The sequence below is a fragment of the Salvelinus sp. IW2-2015 genome, linkage group LG4q.1:29, assembly GCF_002910315.2.
Source record: "Salvelinus sp. IW2-2015 linkage group LG4q.1:29, ASM291031v2, whole genome shotgun sequence".
Taxonomy (NCBI): Eukaryota; Metazoa; Chordata; class Actinopteri; order Salmoniformes; family Salmonidae; genus Salvelinus; species Salvelinus sp. IW2-2015.
Genome location: NC_036842.1, coordinates 51,990,265 through 52,010,684, shown reverse-complemented (window position 1 = coordinate 52,010,684; position 20,420 = coordinate 51,990,265). Strand labels below are relative to the sequence as shown.

The window sequence follows — 20,420 nt, the reverse complement described above, 5'->3', positions numbered from 1 at the left end:
ATAGTTTTTGTTAGAAAAATTTGCATTATTTCAGGTAGAAATCATAGTTTACAATTGCACCCACCATCACAACTCGACATGAATAAATACAGAGAGCAACGTGTATTACCAATTTACTCATCATAAAACATTTCATTAAAAATAGCAAAGCATAGCAATGGAAAAGACACAGATCTTGTGAATTCAGACAATATTCAGATTTTCTAAGCGGTTTACAGCGAAACCACATAAATCGTTATATTTAGCATACCACATGTGCAAACGTTACTCTCAAGCATGAATTCAAGGGAACGGAGCATAACGTTATGATCACCAAGAATATATTATTTTTCACCTAACCTTCTCAGAATTCTTCCGTATGACACTCCATGTAACATTGAGACAACATACAATAGAGTTTGTTCGAAAATGCATATTTAGCCACAAAAAAGACGTGGTTATTGACCAATGAGAATAGTAGCACCAAACTGGCCTGAAAATTGTCCGGGGCCTATCTTTGAGAGTGATCTAGTCTAATCGATAATAATTCATAAACTTGACTAAAAAATACGGTTGACAGAACGAAAGACAAATAGTCTTATGCAATCGTCTGACGCTTACTTTCCTAAAATATCCTACTGCTGCAGTATCCGGGCTCCGCCCAAAGCGAAGCACAACGAAACAAAATGTGTGATAGTTATGCATTTAAAATTTTTCAAACAGAACAAGCGATTTTCATCATAATATTCTTACTATGGAAGCTTGTTTCCATCAGAATCGTTGGGCAATGTATCCTTTCCTCGGCTATCGTCTTTTGGTCGAAACGAGTGTCCTCGTTGTCCGTCGACATGAAAGACAATATACGTTCGGATATGTCACCACGCGAGAACGTGCCGAGCCAGGAGGGCGTCAACAAATAAATACCTCAAAATCGCACTAAACGGATTATATAGTTGCTATTAAAAACGCGTTTAATTAATTCTAATCGTTTACATATGAGTTACACGTTACAGAAAACATTGACCGCGTCGGATACTATTCTGGCTAAACCAAGGCTTGGAAAAGAGGTCGTCCAAACGTCCATTCTTTGCGTCTGAGCGCAGGTCCAAAGGAAAGTTACTTCCGCTCGTCTGGTTGTTTTATACAGGGTCCCTGATTGGCGCGCAACTGACTCATTTCAAATTGTCCACCACTTTCTGACATCTAGAGGAAGGTTTGTACGCAGTGTTTGTATCCTCATAGCATTCAACAAGGACATTAAAACTGACCTGGGACAGAGGCCAAGATTTCTGAAATCTCCACTCCTGTCAGGAAAAGGGCTGTAGGATGAGTTTTGTTCCCACTCAGAGACATTAATTCCAACGGTTATAGAACCTAGAGAGGTTTTTATCCAATAATAACAATAATATGCATATTGTAGAGCGACAAGATTGACTAATACGGCGAGTTATTTGCAATGTCAAAAAAATGAAAAGTGGCTACACAGCACCCTATGACAAAATTAATGCCAAAAATAACATGCAAACAGGGGGGCTCTGCCACTGAGCAGTGGAATGGCACCAATTGTTCAACAGCCCCTATTCAAATGGACACACTATGCTCAAATTTACTGTTTGCCATTTCACACACGTTAAGGATACCAGGGGAGCTGTGTATGTTAATTTGTGACTGATGGAATGAAGAAATATGGGTTACAAGGGTTATTCAATCTATTGATCAACACACAAACCACGGTGGCCAAACCTGTTCCAAGTCACTGGGCCAGAGAGTTGACTATGAGTCTCATATGTAGCTATGTGCTAATCATAGTCCTACAGTAAACATGAAATCTGTAATCATTCCACTGCAGGATGCATTAACTAAATGGATTATAATATGGGACCGCCCCCTGCCCCCCCCCCCCTCATGCCACGGCGGGTTTAAAAAATTGACAATCTAAATGGGATACATCAATAAAAATGCAGAACAAAATTGCAGGCACTTAAGAACTTCAGCTCCCTTGCTTGGGTTCAAAGTGGGAGTTACTGGCTGGCAGCCAGCCAAAAATTACAAGATAAGAAATATTATCATGGCACACCGGGGCTATAGCTATTTAAAACGGGGCTTTATTGATAATTGAATTACTCTGGTAAAAAAAAGAATAGTAGGCTTGGATGCAGATCAATAAGGAGAGATTGTAGTGGATACGTGCCGTGGAAACTACACAGCCAAGAGGCAGTGGTGTGTGTTGTGGTGTGTGCGTCAGCGCGTGTGTGCATCTGTCTGTGTATGATTATGTAAGTGTTCAGGTCCTCTTTTAAAATGTTCGATTTAGGATTCTAATAAAAGTATAAATTGTGTTCAAGTGGATACGTGATGCAATACATTGTGTATTACTTACTCTACATTACTACATGGTGAAATTGATAGAAAAGCAATGTGTGACTTTGGTTTGTCTAATAATAATCGAATGTTTTTTGCAGGTGCTGTGCTGAAGTGGTATGGACACAAGATAGAATGGCTAGTCCTCAGAGCTCCGAATGGCCACTCCTCAGAGCTCCCAGAGATGGCTAGTCCTCAGAGCTCCAGAATGGCTAGTCCTTCAAGCTCCAGAGATGGCGTAAGTCCTCAGAGGTCCAGAATGCTAGCCTCAGAGCTCCAGGAATTGGCTAGTCCTCAGAGCTCCAGAATGGCTAGTCCTCAGAGCTCCAGAATGGCCACTCCTCAGAGCTCCAGACACAGTAGCTCTGTTTCATCATCTCCAATGAGGTAAGTGCACACGACTCGCATGGTGCACATATGACATAATAAGCTTTGTCTGTATCTATGGAACTGTCAGCCTCGCATCAGTCTCATGAGACACACACCAACACACACACACGGCTGCACACACATTCAACAACGCAAGAACCTCTGCATGCGTACACAAATACAAACACACACATGTACAATAACACACACATATAGGCTACATAAGTGCACAATAATGTTGTGTACACTGTTGCTACTAATAGTAGTAATACTGGTAATAAAATAATCTCAGATTCAGATCTGTAAATGGGTCTAAAAACACATTGGCTACATGGTGTCATTATGCAGTCTTTGCCTGGGTTTGAGAGTGAATGCATCACCGCCCTGCCACTGTTAGGGTGGGGTGTGTCTCTGAGCCCAAACACACACACACACACACAGTCTAGGAATAGACTTATCCCTCCATGCACGCAAATACATTCAAATGCACTGCGAGGGCTGTTTCGTATACTGAAGATTCCAACATATGGCACTCACATACAGACAGTCAGGAATGCACATGAGACATGCTCTCACACACTTACTTTTCAATCAGATTCAAATGAATCGCATACACATGAATCACATACACATAGGAATACAAAAAGAYCATACACATATGCAGATATCGCAAAAACATCTGCATCTATATAGATATACACTGAAATAAACCCTATAAGTTAACAGAGGACACTACTCCTGCATGCAAACTGTTTGGTTGGTCACCTTCTGCCTCAGGTGCATGCCTGAAAGAGGCCATGTCATGCACTGCAGCCAGGATACCAGCAGTTTCATAATCAGCCAGATGTGCGTGTGTGCTCTTTTACAGATGATGTTATGTGTGCAGCCGTGACATAGGCCTACGTTGTGTGTGTGTGTGTGTGTGTGTGTGTGTGTGTGTGTGTGTTGTGGTGTGTTGTGTGTGTGAGGTGGGTGGTGTGTGTGTGTGTGTGTGTGTGAGAATGTGGAGCCCATTCCTGGACTGCACTTTAGAGCTGTCAGTCTGCTTTGCGCTGATGGAAACATCTGGAAGTCAGATGTCTGCCTCATACCTCAGATCCCAATCACCGTCTCTTAGTCTAGGGCAGGGCATTTTTATCCCATGTGCTACTTCAGGAGGAGTGTATGCGACAACCTCGATCATCAAAGCACAGCAGGCTAATTAATTGGTATATACAGCCTAGGGTTGCAAAGCTACRAGTAGTTTACCAAAGTTACCGTAATCTTCAYTAATTTTGGTAATAAAGGAAAATCTATGGCAATCTATTGTAACTTTAAGAATTTATTCTTGAATWACTAACTTATTTTCAAATTCATAAGTAGTATCCATATTGTCCATGAGTTTCTAGTAGATAGATCATATGGTTCAAGAGAAAATTGCCTAATTGCRTAATTAATGAAAAAACCATCCAATGAGCTATTATTTTCWATTTACTKTGCAAGTCTTCCAACTATTGACGTTTTCTTCACAACTTCCACCAGTACGAGGCCYAAACATTGACAACAAACAAGTAAAATAAATGAGTGTTTAAAAAATATATATTTCATGCTGAAACCTTCATATTAAACACCAATGGTATTCACTAAGTTGATGGTTTATAATTAGGATKATGTTTTACAGCTTTGTCATTCTATTTTTTACATTAAAAATCCTCTTATTTTATTATTTAATATTTTACATGTGATAAGGCTCAAACAAATGTCCTTGCAGGCAAGATTATAATAAATTGTTCCAAGTAGATGTTTGCGGTGCTAATTCTAAAAAGAGTCAATGTAAAAATAAAAAGCACACTTTGAAAGTTTCCAGTAATACCCTCCCTTTGCAACCCTAATACAGCCTGAAACATTTGTGTGCAAAATCGTGTAAATGTTCCTTACAAGCCAGAATGTTAAATAAAACGACCTTTGAACTTACTCTAGCGCTTGTCTGTGCGGTTTATCCTTCAGCTGTTCTAAAGTTTTGACAAAATATCCACAGGAAWGTATTGTTTACCCGACTATTTAGACAGCCGGTAGGTATATGCTTTGGCTCTGCACCGAGATAAAGTTGGTTAGTATGACCATCTGTAGAGCATCTATCAACAAACTACACTACATGATCAAAAGTATGTGGGGACCTGCTCGTCGAACATCTCATTCCAAAATCATGGGCTATGGAGTTGGTCCCCCCTTTGCTGCTTTAACAGCCTCCACTCTTCTGGGAAGGCTTTCCACTAGATGTTGAAACATTGCTTCGGGGACTTGCACTGATGTTGGGCGATTAGGCCTGGCGTTCGATGGGGTTGAGTTCAGGGCTTTGTGCATGCCAGTCCAGCTCATCCACACCGATTTCGAACAAACATTTCTGTATGGACCTCACTTTGTGCACGGYAGCATTGTCATGCTGAAACAGGAAAGGGCCATCCCCAAACTGTTGCCACAAAGTTGGAACCACAGAATCGTCTAGGATGTCATTTTATGCTGTAGCATTAAGATTTCCCTTCACTGGGCCTAGCCCGAACCATGAAAAACCGCCCCAGACCATTATTCCTTCTCCACCAAACTTTACAGTTGGCGCTATGCATTGGGGTAGGTAGGGTTCTCCTGGCATCCGCCAAACCCAGATTCGTCCGTTGGACTGCCAGATGGTGAAGCGTGATTCATCACTCCAAAGAAAGCATTTCCACTGCTCCAGAGTCCAATGGCGGCGAGCTTTACACCACTCCAGCCGACGCTTGGCATTGCGCATGGTGATCTTAGGCTTGTGTGCGACTGCTTTGCCATGGAAACCCATTTAATGAACCTCCCATCAAACAATGATGATGCTGACTTTGCTTCCAGAGGCAGCTTGGAAGTCGGTAGTGAGTGTTGCAACCGAGGACAGACGATTTGTACGCGCTTCAGCACTCGGCGGTCCCGTTCTGTGAGCTTGTGTGGCCGGCCACTTCACGGCTGAGCTGTTGTTACTCCTAGGCATTTCAACTTCACAATAACAGCACTTACAGTTGACCGGGGCAGCTCTAGCAGGGCATTTTTCAAATTGAACCTTTATTTAACTAGGCAAGTCAGTTAAGAACAAATTCTTATTTACAATGACGGCCTACCGGGGAACAGTGGGTTAACTGCCTTGGTCATGGGCAGAACGACAGATTTTTACCTTGTCAGCTTCGGGATTCAATCCATCAACCTTTTGATTACTGGCCCAACGCTCTAACCACTGGGCTACCTGCCAATGTAGTGCACGATTTTCCATTCATGTGTATTTAATGTTCAGAACCCAATAAGAATACCTTAGCATTCTTGCTTACTACATTTGCATACATGTTTATTTCTTTGTGTGGGACAAGAGTCTCCTTGTTTCCATTTCCTCTGCTTCTCCAAAGCCTCAATGACCTGCTCTTCAAAATCTCACAGCTCATTCAGCCTACATTTTTCCCTCAGACTGTCTGAATGTGGTTCTCTTGTGGTATCTGCATAATATTCATATGTGGTGCCAGACATTATATGGTGCCATTCATGCAAACCAGACATTGAAGCACATGTGGGTTCACAAGCTACAATAGAGGTTTTCTTATTGGAGACCTAAGTAGAAATCTTTGGCTGAGAAGTCTAAGAGCGTTTGTCTCTGGCCCCCATCAATTGTCCTTACTTGGGGTTGGAACCTTCCAATTGCCATACCTTTGCTGCCCCGGATGTGATTCAGTTGTTATGCATTCACCCAGCCCAGCCAAACTAGCCGCTTATGAATTGAATTCAGTCTCCAAAGACATTTGAAGATTTACACAGCCCAATGCATCACTGAGTTACTGTAACGTACCAGGTGGAGGTTTTACAATTGGTGATTGTCTGGTATAGTCCCATGTGGCACCCATAGAGCATGGTGCTTGCAATGCGAGTTCCTCCTGCCCGATAACTRYCGCTGCGCTTGATCGAAGACAGGTGGTCTTCCCAACACCGCTGGGCTTTACTTGTCTGTTTACCATACAGTGCTTATCGACGAAGCGCCCAAGCACCAAAATATAGTGATATATCCACATAGTCGCAACTATAAATAGCGTAGCATTGGCGTTGAAAGTTGAACGTGTTTTTTCTCTCTGTGCCTGAAAGTGTGTCTCTGTGATGCAATTGCGTGACACACAAACAGAGCATCAGTCACACCAGAGAGAATGCTAGCAACATGCTAATGCTATGCTAGCACCGGGCAGTGCTTTATTTAGCTCTCAAAACACTGACTCACTGTGCAATGATGATGAATTCCCTCAGCAAGAAAAGTTTATTCTCGGCCCCGGTTGGTTGGTCTCCATCACTAGAGGTTGATCTCTCTCTCTCTGCATCTGACGGGTTGTCCCGAGACACTGATGCATCCCTGTCACCGTATATGGGCTTCAGTGCAAGTTAAGCTTGTGACGATTGCSAAGAAGCACTGCTTTTAGCAAGGAAACTGAAAGAAGAACCCARTTTGCCAATTTTAAGGATTCCATTTTGGAGAAATCTGACACTTTATGCAGAGTGGTGGGAGATAGTTAACATCTCAAACATAAGGAGAATGGTTCAATTATTGACGTGGCTGGTGTTATACTGTATATTCCTTGTTATATGCATTGAACATTTCGTAGGTTCGCTYTCAAGAGGAAGGCTYGTAGGCTACACTATCCCAAAGAGCAGCCCCACTAAGCATTTTCCGGCGGCGACGTCTTTTTTGTMTGTTTGGTTCAGATTTGGTCCGGTCTGGACTTGATTTAGCCCAATCATAGAGGTCTGTAATATCATACATAGACATCTATATTTCAAGTTTGGACAGCACAGTACCTCTCATTACGGTACACTGTACAGTAAATAAAAGTAGAGTATAGTACAGTAGAGTACAGTGCAGTACAATACAGTAGAGCACAGTAAAGTATAGTGTACTSTATTGTACTCTTCTCCACTGAATTAAACTATTCTGTACTGTACCGTACTGTACTCTACTGAATAAAACTTGACTCTCCTGTACCATACTGTGCTCTACTGTGCTTTACTGTACTAAKCTGTGCCGTATTGTAATGTGATGTTCAAACTTGTGAAACATGGCCTAGACATCTATCATTCTTTCAGATTTGGAGCTGGTCTGTATCGTCCAAAATTGTACTTATTTGTAACCGTTACTGAGAATGTTATTGTAGTTGATGTGGTCTGTTGGTTTATTCTGTAAATTGGAATACATTGAACATCATCACTGATAGTTGGAAGCACATACTATGTGACTGACCGCCTTGATTCAGTCTTATGTAGCAACATTATTATTATTATTATTTTTTACATAGGTCAAAAGCAGAGACACAAATCTACAAAATGGTATATCATACACTAGATTTGAGAAACAATGGGAAAGTAATTCTGCTTGGAAAGTTGATCAACTTGTAACCTCACTTTTGAGAAAATGGCCTTTGAATGTTTTGGTACCAACTGGAGAGCTCTTCTTTGTCTACACCCATTCAGCATCATTCACACCCTCTTAAGCTTTAGCCCGACCCATCTCTTTAAGGGTTGATCCAATCGTTCTGTACTAAAAGCAGCAGTCAAGCACCCAAGCTAACTGACTAGCTTGCTAGCTACTTCCAGACACAAATGAGAGAACATCCCATTCTGACCATTTTACTCACCCTAACAGCTGGTTAGGCTGTTTTCATTGATGACTGTAACTGTGCTGCTGGCAACAATTTCATTATGCTTTTTTGCCGAAGTTTACTGACACCGGCCATATTCAACGGGCGTTCATAAATTCATCAGTTATTCTGCGCTCTGGCACACTCAGATGAGAGTGCTCTGAAATTGGAGTAGATGGTCAGACTGAATATAAGAACACACTGAATTGGTTACTTGCATAGTGGAGTCTTTTAAGACATGTAGCTAGCTAGCTAAACAATTAACCATAATCCCAACTCATGACATTACTACCCTGCATGAATCTGCAAATAGCTAACCAACCAGGTTCAATGTTAGCTAGCTAACATTAGGCTATATCTAGCCGAGCAAATGGCTCTGAGATACAAATAATAAGATCATACACGTAAAGTTAGCTAGCGAGCAAGCCAGCTAATGTTAGCTAGCTAGCTAACAGTACACTTTAACTTGAAAGGAAAAGACTATTGTCAAAATTAGAAATGTGTAATATCTAGAATATCTTACCCATATACATCATGGTTGGACGCTTCTTCCTGTCACGGATGCCATAGTTGCCCTTAGTTTGAACATGTAATCCGGAGACAAGTGTTTTAGCTATCATACTATAATTTCACTGATTTCAAAACTCTGTCCTCCAGAAAGTGGAGAGCAACACTTATGCAATTCTACTAAGCAATATATATTTTTTAAAGCAGCATTAGCCAGGATTACCTGCACATAATAACCAGCTCAAATAGACAGAAGCATTCTATATGGCAGACCAATCCAAACTCCTCTCTCGGCATGTACAGCCCACTCATTATCTCAGCCAATCAATGCTAGCGGGAAGGTTGCTCACTTTTTCTGTAGCTAAACCAACTAGGCTCGTAATTTAACAATTTTATTTGTATTTACAGATGGCATACAAGTTTTTTATTCAGGCACATTAAAGTTCACATGTTCCAGAAGCATTTCTGCCCAAAAAATGCATTTTGATAAAAAAAGGATTTTGTTCAAATGGCTCTCGTGTGAAGTAGTGACCCGCGACATACACCTCGTTTCCTGAAACGGGTCACATTTTAAGAGACTTGATTTATTTATTTTTGTTATATAATTCTTACTTCACTGAGAATGTGTGTGCTGTTGAAATTTGTCCATAGAATCAATAACCAAAAAATTCATATTTAAAGATGTATTTTTGATGTCCGGAAAARACATATTTTCACCTTTCATTCYGCACCTAAAATGCACCTGATTTCAACGTATGGAAAATATGTATTTTCAACATTTGGGAAATACGTATTTTCGACGTCTGGAAAATGCATATTTTCACCTTTTAATTCAGCACCTAAAATGCACCAGTCGTCAACGTAATTTTGCTTACTGGGGCCCTAGATAGCATACTCCGCCTACAAACTACACTGGGAATGACTGCTGTCCTCTATTTATAACTACTAGTTCCTTTCCACCACCGCAATTCATTGTGCGAAATACAATTCTCCAATTTTCTTTTCTCTTCAGCTCATTGTGCCGAGACATGCTCTGTGTGCAGAATCAGAATGATATAATATTACACTGTTATTTGCGTCTATCACAGTCATAAAGATTAGGAGTAAAGCTCACAGTCAAGGCCTATTKTGCTGTGAAATGGTCTATGAGAGACTATTCATTTTTTTGGCTTTGTGTGTCTTAACGGCGCTACTCTAATGTACAGTATGTTGTGATTGTGTTGTCAAACGCAATGGACGTGTGCTTCACACATTAACATCAATTATATCGCAAATGGAACCAGGGAGGAATGATGGAGCTTATTTACTATCCACAATTCATTTGGGCCCTATTAGCCGGTACTATGCTCTGTGGCATCATTCTCAGAGGCTCATACAGGGCATTGACACACACACACAGACAGGGCCGGTCCTAGCCRTTTGAGGGCCCTAAATGCATTTCTCATTTTAACATTTCAATTTAGCATTTAAGAATGTCATTTTCAAAGTAGCACTGATAATCCTCCATAAAATGCACATTTAAATGATTTAACCGTTAAACAATMTAATGTTTATGTACAGTGCCTTCAGAAAGTATTCATACTTCTTGACTTATTCCACATTTTGTTGTGTTACAGCCTGKATTCAAAATGGATTAAATAGATTTCTTTCCCACKCATCTACACACAATARCCCATAATGATGAAGTGAAAACATGTTTTTTTAGAAATGTTTGCACATTTATTGAAAATTAAATATAGGAYTATCTCATAAATATACATACGTTTTCACACCCCTGAGTCAATACATGTTAGAATCCGCATTTTMTTTTGCAATTTTACTTTAGTGCCTCATTGCAAACAGGATGCATGTTTTGGAATATATTTATTCTGTTCAGGCTTCCTTCTTTTCACTCTGTCATTTAAGTTAGTATTGTGGAGTAACTGCAATGTTGTTGATCCATCCTCAGTTTTCTCCTATCACAGCCATTAAACTCTGTAACTGTTTTAAAGTCACCATTAGCCTCATGGTGAAATCCCTGAGTGGTTTCCTTCCTCTCCGGCAATTGAGTTAGGAAGGACGCCTATATCTTTGCAGAGACTGGGTGTATTGATACCCTATCCATAGTGTAATTAATTACCTCACCATGCTCAAAGGGATATGTTTTTTCCATCTACCAATAGGCGCCCTTCTTTGTGAGGCATTGGAAAACCTCCCTGGTCTTTGTGGTTAAATCTGTTTTTGAAATTCACTGTTTGACTGAGGGACCTTACAGATAATTGTATGTGTGGGGTACAGAGATGAGGTAGTCGTTTAAAAAAAGTCCCTGCAACGTATTATGTGAGTTGTTAAGCACATCTTTACTCCTGAACTTATTTAGGCTTGCCATAACTAACAAAGGGGTTGAATACATTTCAGCGTTTCATTTTTTTATTAACTAAAAACATAATTCCACTTTAAAATTATGGGGTATTGTGTGTAGGCCAGTAACACAAAATCCCACCACCTCACTGCCCAATCCCACTAACATACATCATGTCTCCATGTATCTCAGCCCATAGTTMTCCAGGCTCCGGAAGCCGGCTGACACCYGGGRCCCATCTCTCTGTCTCTGTKTTTCTGTCACTGCGCCTCGAGTGTGTTTACACTCCAACCACTGTGTAAACYACTCTCCCTTGTCCCCCCAGCATCCAGAGGCGGAGAGAGACGCCTCATCTTCACAGTCCCCGGTCTGTGATAACACAGCCGCTGGCACGGCCGACCCCATCCCTGGCCCCCTATGTAAATATTTGTCATCTCCCGCAAACTGGAGTGGGCTTTTTCACTCCCTTTTGGAAAACAAACCTATTATTACTATGATTTGCTTCAGCAGAGGTAGGGTCATTTTACTGGAGGTTTTGTGTGTATACATTCATGTAATTCTGGAACCTTTAGTTTTTTTAAATTCCGAAATGATCTGGACTGGTACTGTGTCTGTGTGCCCCAAGTGGGTTTTAAAAGCAAATTCCCAGACTGTGCATTTTCTGACTGAACCTTAGAATAACTCGCTTCAGATCACGATGATAATCACAATATTGTAGCAGGAATGATAGCTTCTTGCAATTTTTTTTTACAATGTTAGAAGGTGGCAATTATTTAAATGCAGATTTAAATACATCAGCTGGAAAATGTGTTGCATGTGACACAATCACAAGCTTTTCTATTCCAATCCATTTTAGATTCAGTGATTTATTTCAAATGTTATGGTCATGTCGAGAGGACCTTTACAGTTAGAAAATGTCCCTCATAGTGTTTAATGAAAACAGCTATTTCTGTCAGTAAACTTTTAAGATGACCATTGCCAGCATAAGGTGTAAGCATGGCATGATACTGCGGGAGAAATCCAAACGTGGTCATTTTCCTGTTTTTTTATTTTTTTATACACCATTGAGTCATGTTCACCTGGTAAAATGTTGCTAGGGCATCTCTGCAGGGCTTGTGAAACAAATGGCAGGCAATTAAATCCCCTGACCCTTCCAATCTCCCCGTCACCCGTGACACATTACTAATTAGCGTCCACTCTGTCGAGAGGGGGGTCCAGGTGGGCTGCAGTGTCTCTGCAGCATGAAGGTGGGTGCACCATCAAACCATTAGAATGTGGACACACACACACAGCTCTCCGGGGCTAATTGGCTAGGGACACTATCGTCATCAGCAGCTCTATCTGTGCCTTCAAAGGAAACATGTTATTTTTCACTTTTGTATGTCCGAGAGACAAGGTGCAGCCGAGGAAAAAAATGGCCCAGCTCTTGAGTTGAGAGAGTTAGAGCTGCTCCTATTTTCCTCAAGAGCTAGGCCTATTTTCGTCATGTCGCTCCCAACTGATGAAATCAATCACATGATACCTTTTGAGAGTGTGACCTTTGACCTTGAGAGTAGCACCCCTCTTCATTAGGAAGCAAATGAGAGCATATCTCCTCTCCAAAGTGAGTGGGTTTGTGGGATAGATATTTGAACCGGTGAACCTCATCATTATGGATGATGTCGGAAATCTCTGCCTACAGCTTCCGATAATGCATCCCCACGTCACCGCACCGAGGAGAAGAGTGACAGGGCGGAGGACAATGTTGATTCCCGAAGTGCAAGAGTAGAGTTAGGATTTGGTTTACTGTTGTGTGTGTGTGTGTGTGTGTGTGTGTGTGTGTGTGTGTGGGTGTGTGTGTGTGGTGTGTGTGTGGTGTGTGTGTGTGTGTGTGTGTGTGTGTGTGTGGGGTGTGTGTGTGAGAGAGAAAAAGAGAGAAACATTTAGTAAAAGGGAGAATGCCTACACTTGTATTTGGCATTCTGTAGTGATACTGAAAACATGACACTTGTTTATATTTGAGTATAGTTATTTTAACCATTAACTCAATCAAACTGTAGATATTCTAATAGCTATATTCCAAAAGGGGATATATTAAATTATGTGTCATTGGATGATGACTCATTTCAGTCTGCCTCAGACAATAGTTTGGTGAAATCAGATACCACACCACTGCTGACCTCATAAAACAAATGGATGGTTTTCTTTAGTAAACAGACACACTCAATAGTGACTGATATTGAAAATACTCTCGATTGGAAACGTGCCTTCTCAATGGCACGACAATGTTTACCCAGCTCTGTGTTAAAAGCTGAAACTCGATACGTGCGGAAAGACAGAACAAAGGCAATGTTTGTTCCTATGGGTCAATAAAATTCATGATACCAGACAATAGATATACATCATCATCATCCATCATCACCATGGTCCTACAGTGATTCAGCTCTAAATTTGTCTCAAAGGCAGGCTTTGACTATTCAAATTGGATTTTTGTTTGTTTAAAGTTCGCACATAATGACGCTTCCTTTTAGCACCCAATAACCCAATGAGATTGGGGTATTATTAGAGCTCTTTGTCAACACAAGATGCAAAGCTTCCGGTAGTTTACCAAAGTTACCGAATCTTCAGTAATTTTGGTAATTATAAGAAAATCTATGGCACTCTCTTAACTTGTTTCATTAACTAGGCTATTTTCTCTTGAACCATATGGTCTATCTACTAGAAACRCATGGACAATATGGACACAGATATAAAATACTATATGGATACATTTTTAAAACGTTATTCAAGTATAAATTATTAAAGCATCTAATCAACTATGGCATGGGTGTCAAACTCATTCCACGGAGGGCTGAGTGTATGTGGATTTGAGTTTTTTCCTTTCAATTAAGACCTAGACAACCAGGTGAGGGGAATTCCTTACTAATTTGTGACCTTAATTCATCAATCAAGTACAAGGGTGGACTGAAAACCCCGCAGACACTCGGCCCTCCGTGGAATGAGTTTGACGTGAACTATGGCATTATATACTGTATTACACCCAACATTTCGACTTGGTCTTGGGTGTTTATGTGCTGGCTCGAAATAAATCAAAATACTAAGCATATAACTTTGATATCCTGCGTGTTGTCCCTGTGGATATATTTTTACCGTGACTATTTTTGGAATTAGTGCAGCAAACCTCTACTTGGAACAATATTTATTATAATCTTGGCTGCGAATGACTTTTGTTTGAGCCTCATCACATATATGAATATATGAAATAATTCAATAAGATGATTTCAACATTTAAAAAATGTAATGATAAAGCTGTAAAACATTGTTCTAAATATTAACCATGTGATAAGGCCACAGAGGGTCAGAGATAATTAGACACTTGTAAAAATCTGAACTACCCAAAAGGGCCACTATAGATGTGTTGTGATAGACTACATAAAATCCTTGAAATATACGTAAGCTTCGAAAGTTTCCAGTAATATACCCTCCCTTTGCAACCCTAATCCTGATGCAATATCCAGATGACTCAGTATTTACCARGAATGCCAGATAGTCTAGAGTTTAGTGTAGAACAGCATTTCCTAAACTCAGTCCTGGGAACCCCAGGGGCTGCACGTTTTGGTTTTTGCCCCAGCACTAGACAGCTGATTCAATGAACTCATCATCAAGCTGAGGACCGAGTTTGGGAAAGCMTGGCGTAGAATATAGATTGGTGAACCTCCACCCCCTTGTTTACTCAAAGCAGAGGAGGMTGTWGTAGCGATCAACCTCTCAGCCTCCTTAACGCTGGGTTGATTTCACTCATCCGGAGAAACCCCTCTGGAAGCCTCCAGTAAGCCCACGTTCATTAGGTTCAATAAGCCTGAAGAGAAAGCACCCACTGGGCAKAGACGTCAATTCAACGTCTATTCCACATTGGTTCAACGTAATTTCATCGATTCAACCAGTGTGTGCCCAGTGGGAAGTGTTTGGTCTGTTCGACCCAGTGATTAATGCAGTCTCTCCACCGAGGTGAAATAATAGGTTTGACTAACGAGTCCTAACACCACCGGTTATTGGTGGGTATTTGACCTCGCTCCCACACTATTGATTCTGAGATCCCTGGGTATTTTATTTGAAAACTTGGCTGCTCTTGGGGATATCAACTAAAGGCTAGAGCAGCATTGACGAGATCTCATTTCAGGAGCAATCAGACTATATGTTTTGTATGGATATGGAAGAATCAACTTGGTCTCACAAGAAACATAAATATTGTCTGATTCCGATTCGTAACAGACTTTTTTTTTTTTTTTTACAGTAAATGCAAGCGCACCAGGTTAAGTTTAGGCATGCTAGCGAGTGGTTAAGGTTATGGTTAGGCTAAAGTTTCGAAAACAAAAACACACCTAGATTTGAACCGTCTCGGCCCGTACCTGTGTGAGGATATCCGAGTATGCTTGTTTCATTGGAGTAGCAATATTGGGARAAGTTACAAATATGTGATACTATCTCTGTCATGACRACCCAAAGTAGATGTGCATGCTCTAAACCACTGGTCACCAACCAAGGCATTCCTAGTCGATCACCAAACATTTTTGTAAAAAACACAATAAAGCCTATTTTTTTGTATTTGTTTAGCGCTGTTGGAGGTAGGTGCACTTGATTCAGCAGCCCTAGCGCCGGGAAAAAAAAATGTTCCCATTTCAAACCACTTCATGTATCTGGAACTCCACCTACCCGGCAGGCTCAGGGAGCAAATCAAATGCACCTAAAGGCCTACCGCTGGCCAATCAGATAGCTCAGATCACTGTGTCTGCACATTTTCCTCYAGCCATAGACTGTAAAAAGAACCCTCGAACGCACAGCYAAGTTGATACMGTGAGATTTCCAAACATGTAAAACTATGACTAGAGAGAGACACAACYAAAACAGCAAAGAGCTGCTGTTTTTATGTGTAACTTCAAGTTCTTACTCAGCACTTTCAACACTTTGTTCAACATCTTTATAAACCATAAAATGTGCGTTCTCCCTACTTTCACACGCTACAACCAGCACTGCAGCTGCAATGAATGATTAGAGCAAAGTGTTCCGATAAGCTTGCGTTGTTATTATTCGTGGCTTGTGGCTTTTTTAATAGCGAGGAATATTTCACTTTCTCTGGTCATTGGAGTAACAACATGAATTGGTGCATGAGGCAGAGCAACTTAAATTTCGCACTCAGCTGGAAGACCGTGTCCCCTTTTCTCAGTGGAGCGAAGGAGGGCGGAGGCAGCCTCACCGCTGCTCCTCCCCTGACTGACCATCAGATGCAGGCCATCAGTCCATAAAAAAAAAAGCCAATTATTATGCTCACTTAGCTGTGCTACACAAGAAATATAACAAATGATCTATTACCAGTGTGATCATATACCTACATTTTTTTATATAATTTTTAAATGGTCTGAGAAGAACAACATTGGCAGGGCAATTCAAGCATAGTCAATATGCAGTGATAACGTATTGGGCCAATAGCCATCTGCCCAAACCTCAGTGACACAGAACAGTTTTTAATTGGTTAATGTTGCATAGGCTTACATTTTTTTAAAGTCATATACAAAAAAAATCAAAGAGGCAGATCTCGACTTGCATTTTGACTCAGAAAGTGATCTTGACCCAGAAAGTGATCTTGACTCAGAAAGTGATCTTGACCCAGAAAGTGATCTTGACTCAGAAAGTGATCTTGACTCAGAAAGTGATCTTGACTCAGAAAGTGATCTTGACTCAGAAAGTGATCTTGACTCAGAAAGTGATCTTGACCCAGGTTGGTGACCACTGCTCTATACTCACATTACCTGTGTGTGTTTGTGTGTGCAGCAGGATGCACTCGCTCCAGGTGGACTCGGTGCAGCGCTGGATGGAGGACCTGCGTCACATGACGGAGGTGGAGTGCATGTGTGTTCTGCAGGCCAAGGCCATTGGCGTGGAGGAGGATGCCCAGGGTGAGCTCATCGTGGCCACGCGGGACCATGTGGCCCGCGACAACCTGCAGACGCTGCTGCGGCGGGCGCTGGTGGTCAGCACCGAGCTGGGCAAGATGTTCCAGCGGCTGGAGAAGGGCCGCTGGCAGCGGGTCCACAGCACCGCCGTCCGGGCAAACTGCCACGTGCGCTCGCTGGTGCATGAGTATAGCGCCGCTCGCAACACCCCCGCAGAGATGCAGAAGGTGAGGATGGAGGAAGGGTGGACTGGGCTGGTTGAGCAAGTGGAGGATGGAGGGGCGGTCTAAAACTCTAGGGAGAAGGTTTAGTGTTGTGGCACTGCCCATTATCTATTCCACGTTGGTTCAATTGAATTGAATTGAAATGACGTGGAAACAACATTGARTCAACCAGTGTGTGCCCAGTGGGTGGCCTTCTTCTGGGGGGGATGAGAACCGGCTTTTTTTTTAAAGGYGTTTAGCTACTTCCTACACTCACTTGTTTAACACCAAAGGAATTATAACTACGCACTTCCAGTGATCTTCTGTCTGTGTGATTCTACTYTATTTGCATTTGTTTGGCTCTTAGTCAGTAACACTAGAGGGACAAATGCATAAAAACTTCCGGGAATACTCTCTTGTACATTTGCCGCATGTAAATAGTCCCTATTATAGGTCCCATACGCTATTCATGCCCAGAGCGAAATTCAGACAACAATGATATTAAAATGAGTCTCTGGGAGCCACCCGTCTGGTTCCATCTTGGACGGGCTGCTGAAGACACGAATTAGCCGCCACTGATGGCCCTTTCCCTAAAGCAGTTCATGCAGGTTTCCCGTCGAGTGGAATCACACTTGCACCGTATGATACGGAGTACACTCCATCCATTTTAAAATGATGATGTGAAGGTTCTGCTTCTGTTACAAATAGCTGATCATCCGCCTTGACTGGAGAATTACATTCGTTTCTGCTTTGTGTGTGTATGTATGTACTGTCTSTGTGTGCGTGTGGGTTTTCTACTGTCTGTGTGTGTTTGTCTGTGTGCATGTGGGTGTTTTACTGTCTGCGTGTGGGTGTTTTACTGTCTGTGTGTGGGTGTTTTACTGTCTGTGTGTGCGTGTGTGTGTACTGTCTGTGTGTGCGTGTGGGTGTTCTACTGTTTGTGTCTAATGTGTGTTTGTCTTATTGTAACTTGAAATGTGTCTCTCCTTTTTGAGTGCAGTATGAGAAGTCTTTGCTTGAGAAGTGCATGGAGCTGACCACCATAACAGAGAGGTAAAACATTCATACAAAACTCTTAATGACCTCTGAATATTGTCATACACATTTGAATACAGTAGCTCACTAAGTGTTTATGTTCAAGGTTTATCCAAACCATTGACCTCTCTTCTACAGATGCCTTCATACCGAGGATGAATTCTTCCTGAAGTCCATGAGGGAGGCCATTCACGAGATCCTCACTGATGTCAGCGATTCYTTCAGCCACATGATTGACATGGCCCTGGCCAATGAGATCCAGGTATGAGGCTTTGACTACACCCAGAATTCTCTTTTGACCTACTTAGGCCATTGGCACACTGGGATTTAGATTCCTAGAATTTCGAATGGAGCCAATGCTTTCTCAATAGAAGTCACCCGTTGCCTGATGAATGACAACGGATGATGACTGTCCGACAAAAAAACGCATAAACTGCCAACTTTTGATGGGCAAAATCGTCAGAGAATAGTTGACTTGAGTTGTACCGTTGACGGACAGAAACGGACAATGACGTGTTCATGCCTTACTCATTCTTGATGTGGTTGATAGATAGCCACTCACACACACTCCACAACCAGACCCATTCCTGGCTAGCCCGTTAGTCTCCCTGATGTATTGTTATAGAGACTAAAAAACAAACCAGAACAGTTCAGGAAGGGTGAATACAAAAGGTAAACATTTAAAGTCTATAATATAGCCGCCACTATAATATGGGATTACATCATTCCTGCATCGCTGGTTRAGATTTTTGTCTCTATTTGAATGATCACAATAGTGTGGAGTATGAACTGGTAATAAGGAGTTGCATACTGAGTTCAATAGAAAATGAAACCTGTATTCAGATAATGAAATGACGCTGAGTTTGTTGTATATAATATAGCATATAAACTTAACCACAGTGCTATACCACAATACAGTCATTAATTAGTGCTAATATTGATTTCCTAAAACTTCCTCCTTTCATTGCAATTTCCCTTGCTGCTTCCCTTGCTGCAAAGAGATGTCAATCTCAATGACCTTCGTGTGTGTGTGTGTGTGTGTGTGTGTGTGTGTGTGTGTGTGTGTGTGTGTGTGTGTGTNTGTGTGTGTGTGTGTGTGTGTGTGTGTGTGTGTGTGTGTGTGTGTGTGTGTGTGTGTGTGTGTGTGTGTGTGTGTCCCGGGGTCCTCTCCAGATCCTGATCAAGCAGATTGAGTCGTCAGACAGTGTGTACACCATAGGCAGTGCCATCAGCAACCTGCTCTCCCTCACCCAGGACGGCCCGCAGCTCTGCAGAATCATCGCCAAGGTGAGACACACCCCTCAGACAGGCCCACCCCCTCAGACAGGCCCACCCTTGTGTCTGCATACACACAGGAGGACCATTATGTGAGGGGATGATGGTCTGGGTCATTTTTATTAGGACACGCAACAGATTTCCCCACCCCCACAAAACATTATGCAACAGAAATAGAGCGTTTCTTATTGGACAAGTGCAAGTAGTCCCTCCCTGTCTCAGTCTATTTTCTTCTGTTTGGTGCCAAATGAACATGGCCCTGCTACATCCCCATGTTAACACAGTCCCACCTCTCTCTGCCATCAACTTCCCCATCCTTCCACATGAACCCCTGGCCCAATCCCAAACAGATCCCTATGTCCCTGTTCACTCTTCCTTGCCGATCGTAAAGGGGCTAGGGATTGGGCACCCACCCACCATAATAAGCTCTATAGCTAAAGAGTAATTTGCTCCAGGAGATAAGAGGGGACAGGCCAGACACTATGTCCATGTGGCCATTAGCCAACCAGACGCTTCCAGGATGCTCTTGATAAGAATTTTCCGGGTGGGAGACTGAGCCCCCCCCCCCCACACACACACTCATACACACACACCTCCCTTGTTGCCAGATGAGATCAATAGTGTCAGTTACCATTAGGACTGGGCATTGATCACACAGCCTCCCTGCCTCTGTTTTACCTATCAATCCGCTCTACCTTTCCCCATACAGCATCTCTCTCTCCATTCTGAGAACCCTCAGAGGGCTGGTTAAGAAATC

The 20,420-nt window shown here is 42.0% G+C and overlaps 1 protein-coding gene across 1 annotated transcript in view; it reads left to right on the top strand.

Annotated features, from left to right (window-relative positions):
* The first annotated feature begins 2,630 nt into the window (after positions 1-2,630).
* LOC111962130 (protein inscuteable homolog) overlaps positions 2,631-20,420 on the top strand; it is a 43,702-nt gene continuing 25,912 nt past the window's right edge. Inside the window, exons 1-5 of the mRNA XM_023984978.2 lie at positions 2,631-2,727; positions 17,029-17,377; positions 18,354-18,406; positions 18,527-18,650; positions 19,562-19,675. Coding sequence (XP_023840746.2) covers positions 2,648-2,727; positions 17,029-17,377; positions 18,354-18,406; positions 18,527-18,650; positions 19,562-19,675 — 720 coding nt within the window. The 5' untranslated portion in view covers positions 2,631-2,647. The remainder of the gene's footprint in view (positions 2,728-17,028; positions 17,378-18,353; positions 18,407-18,526; positions 18,651-19,561; positions 19,676-20,420) is intronic.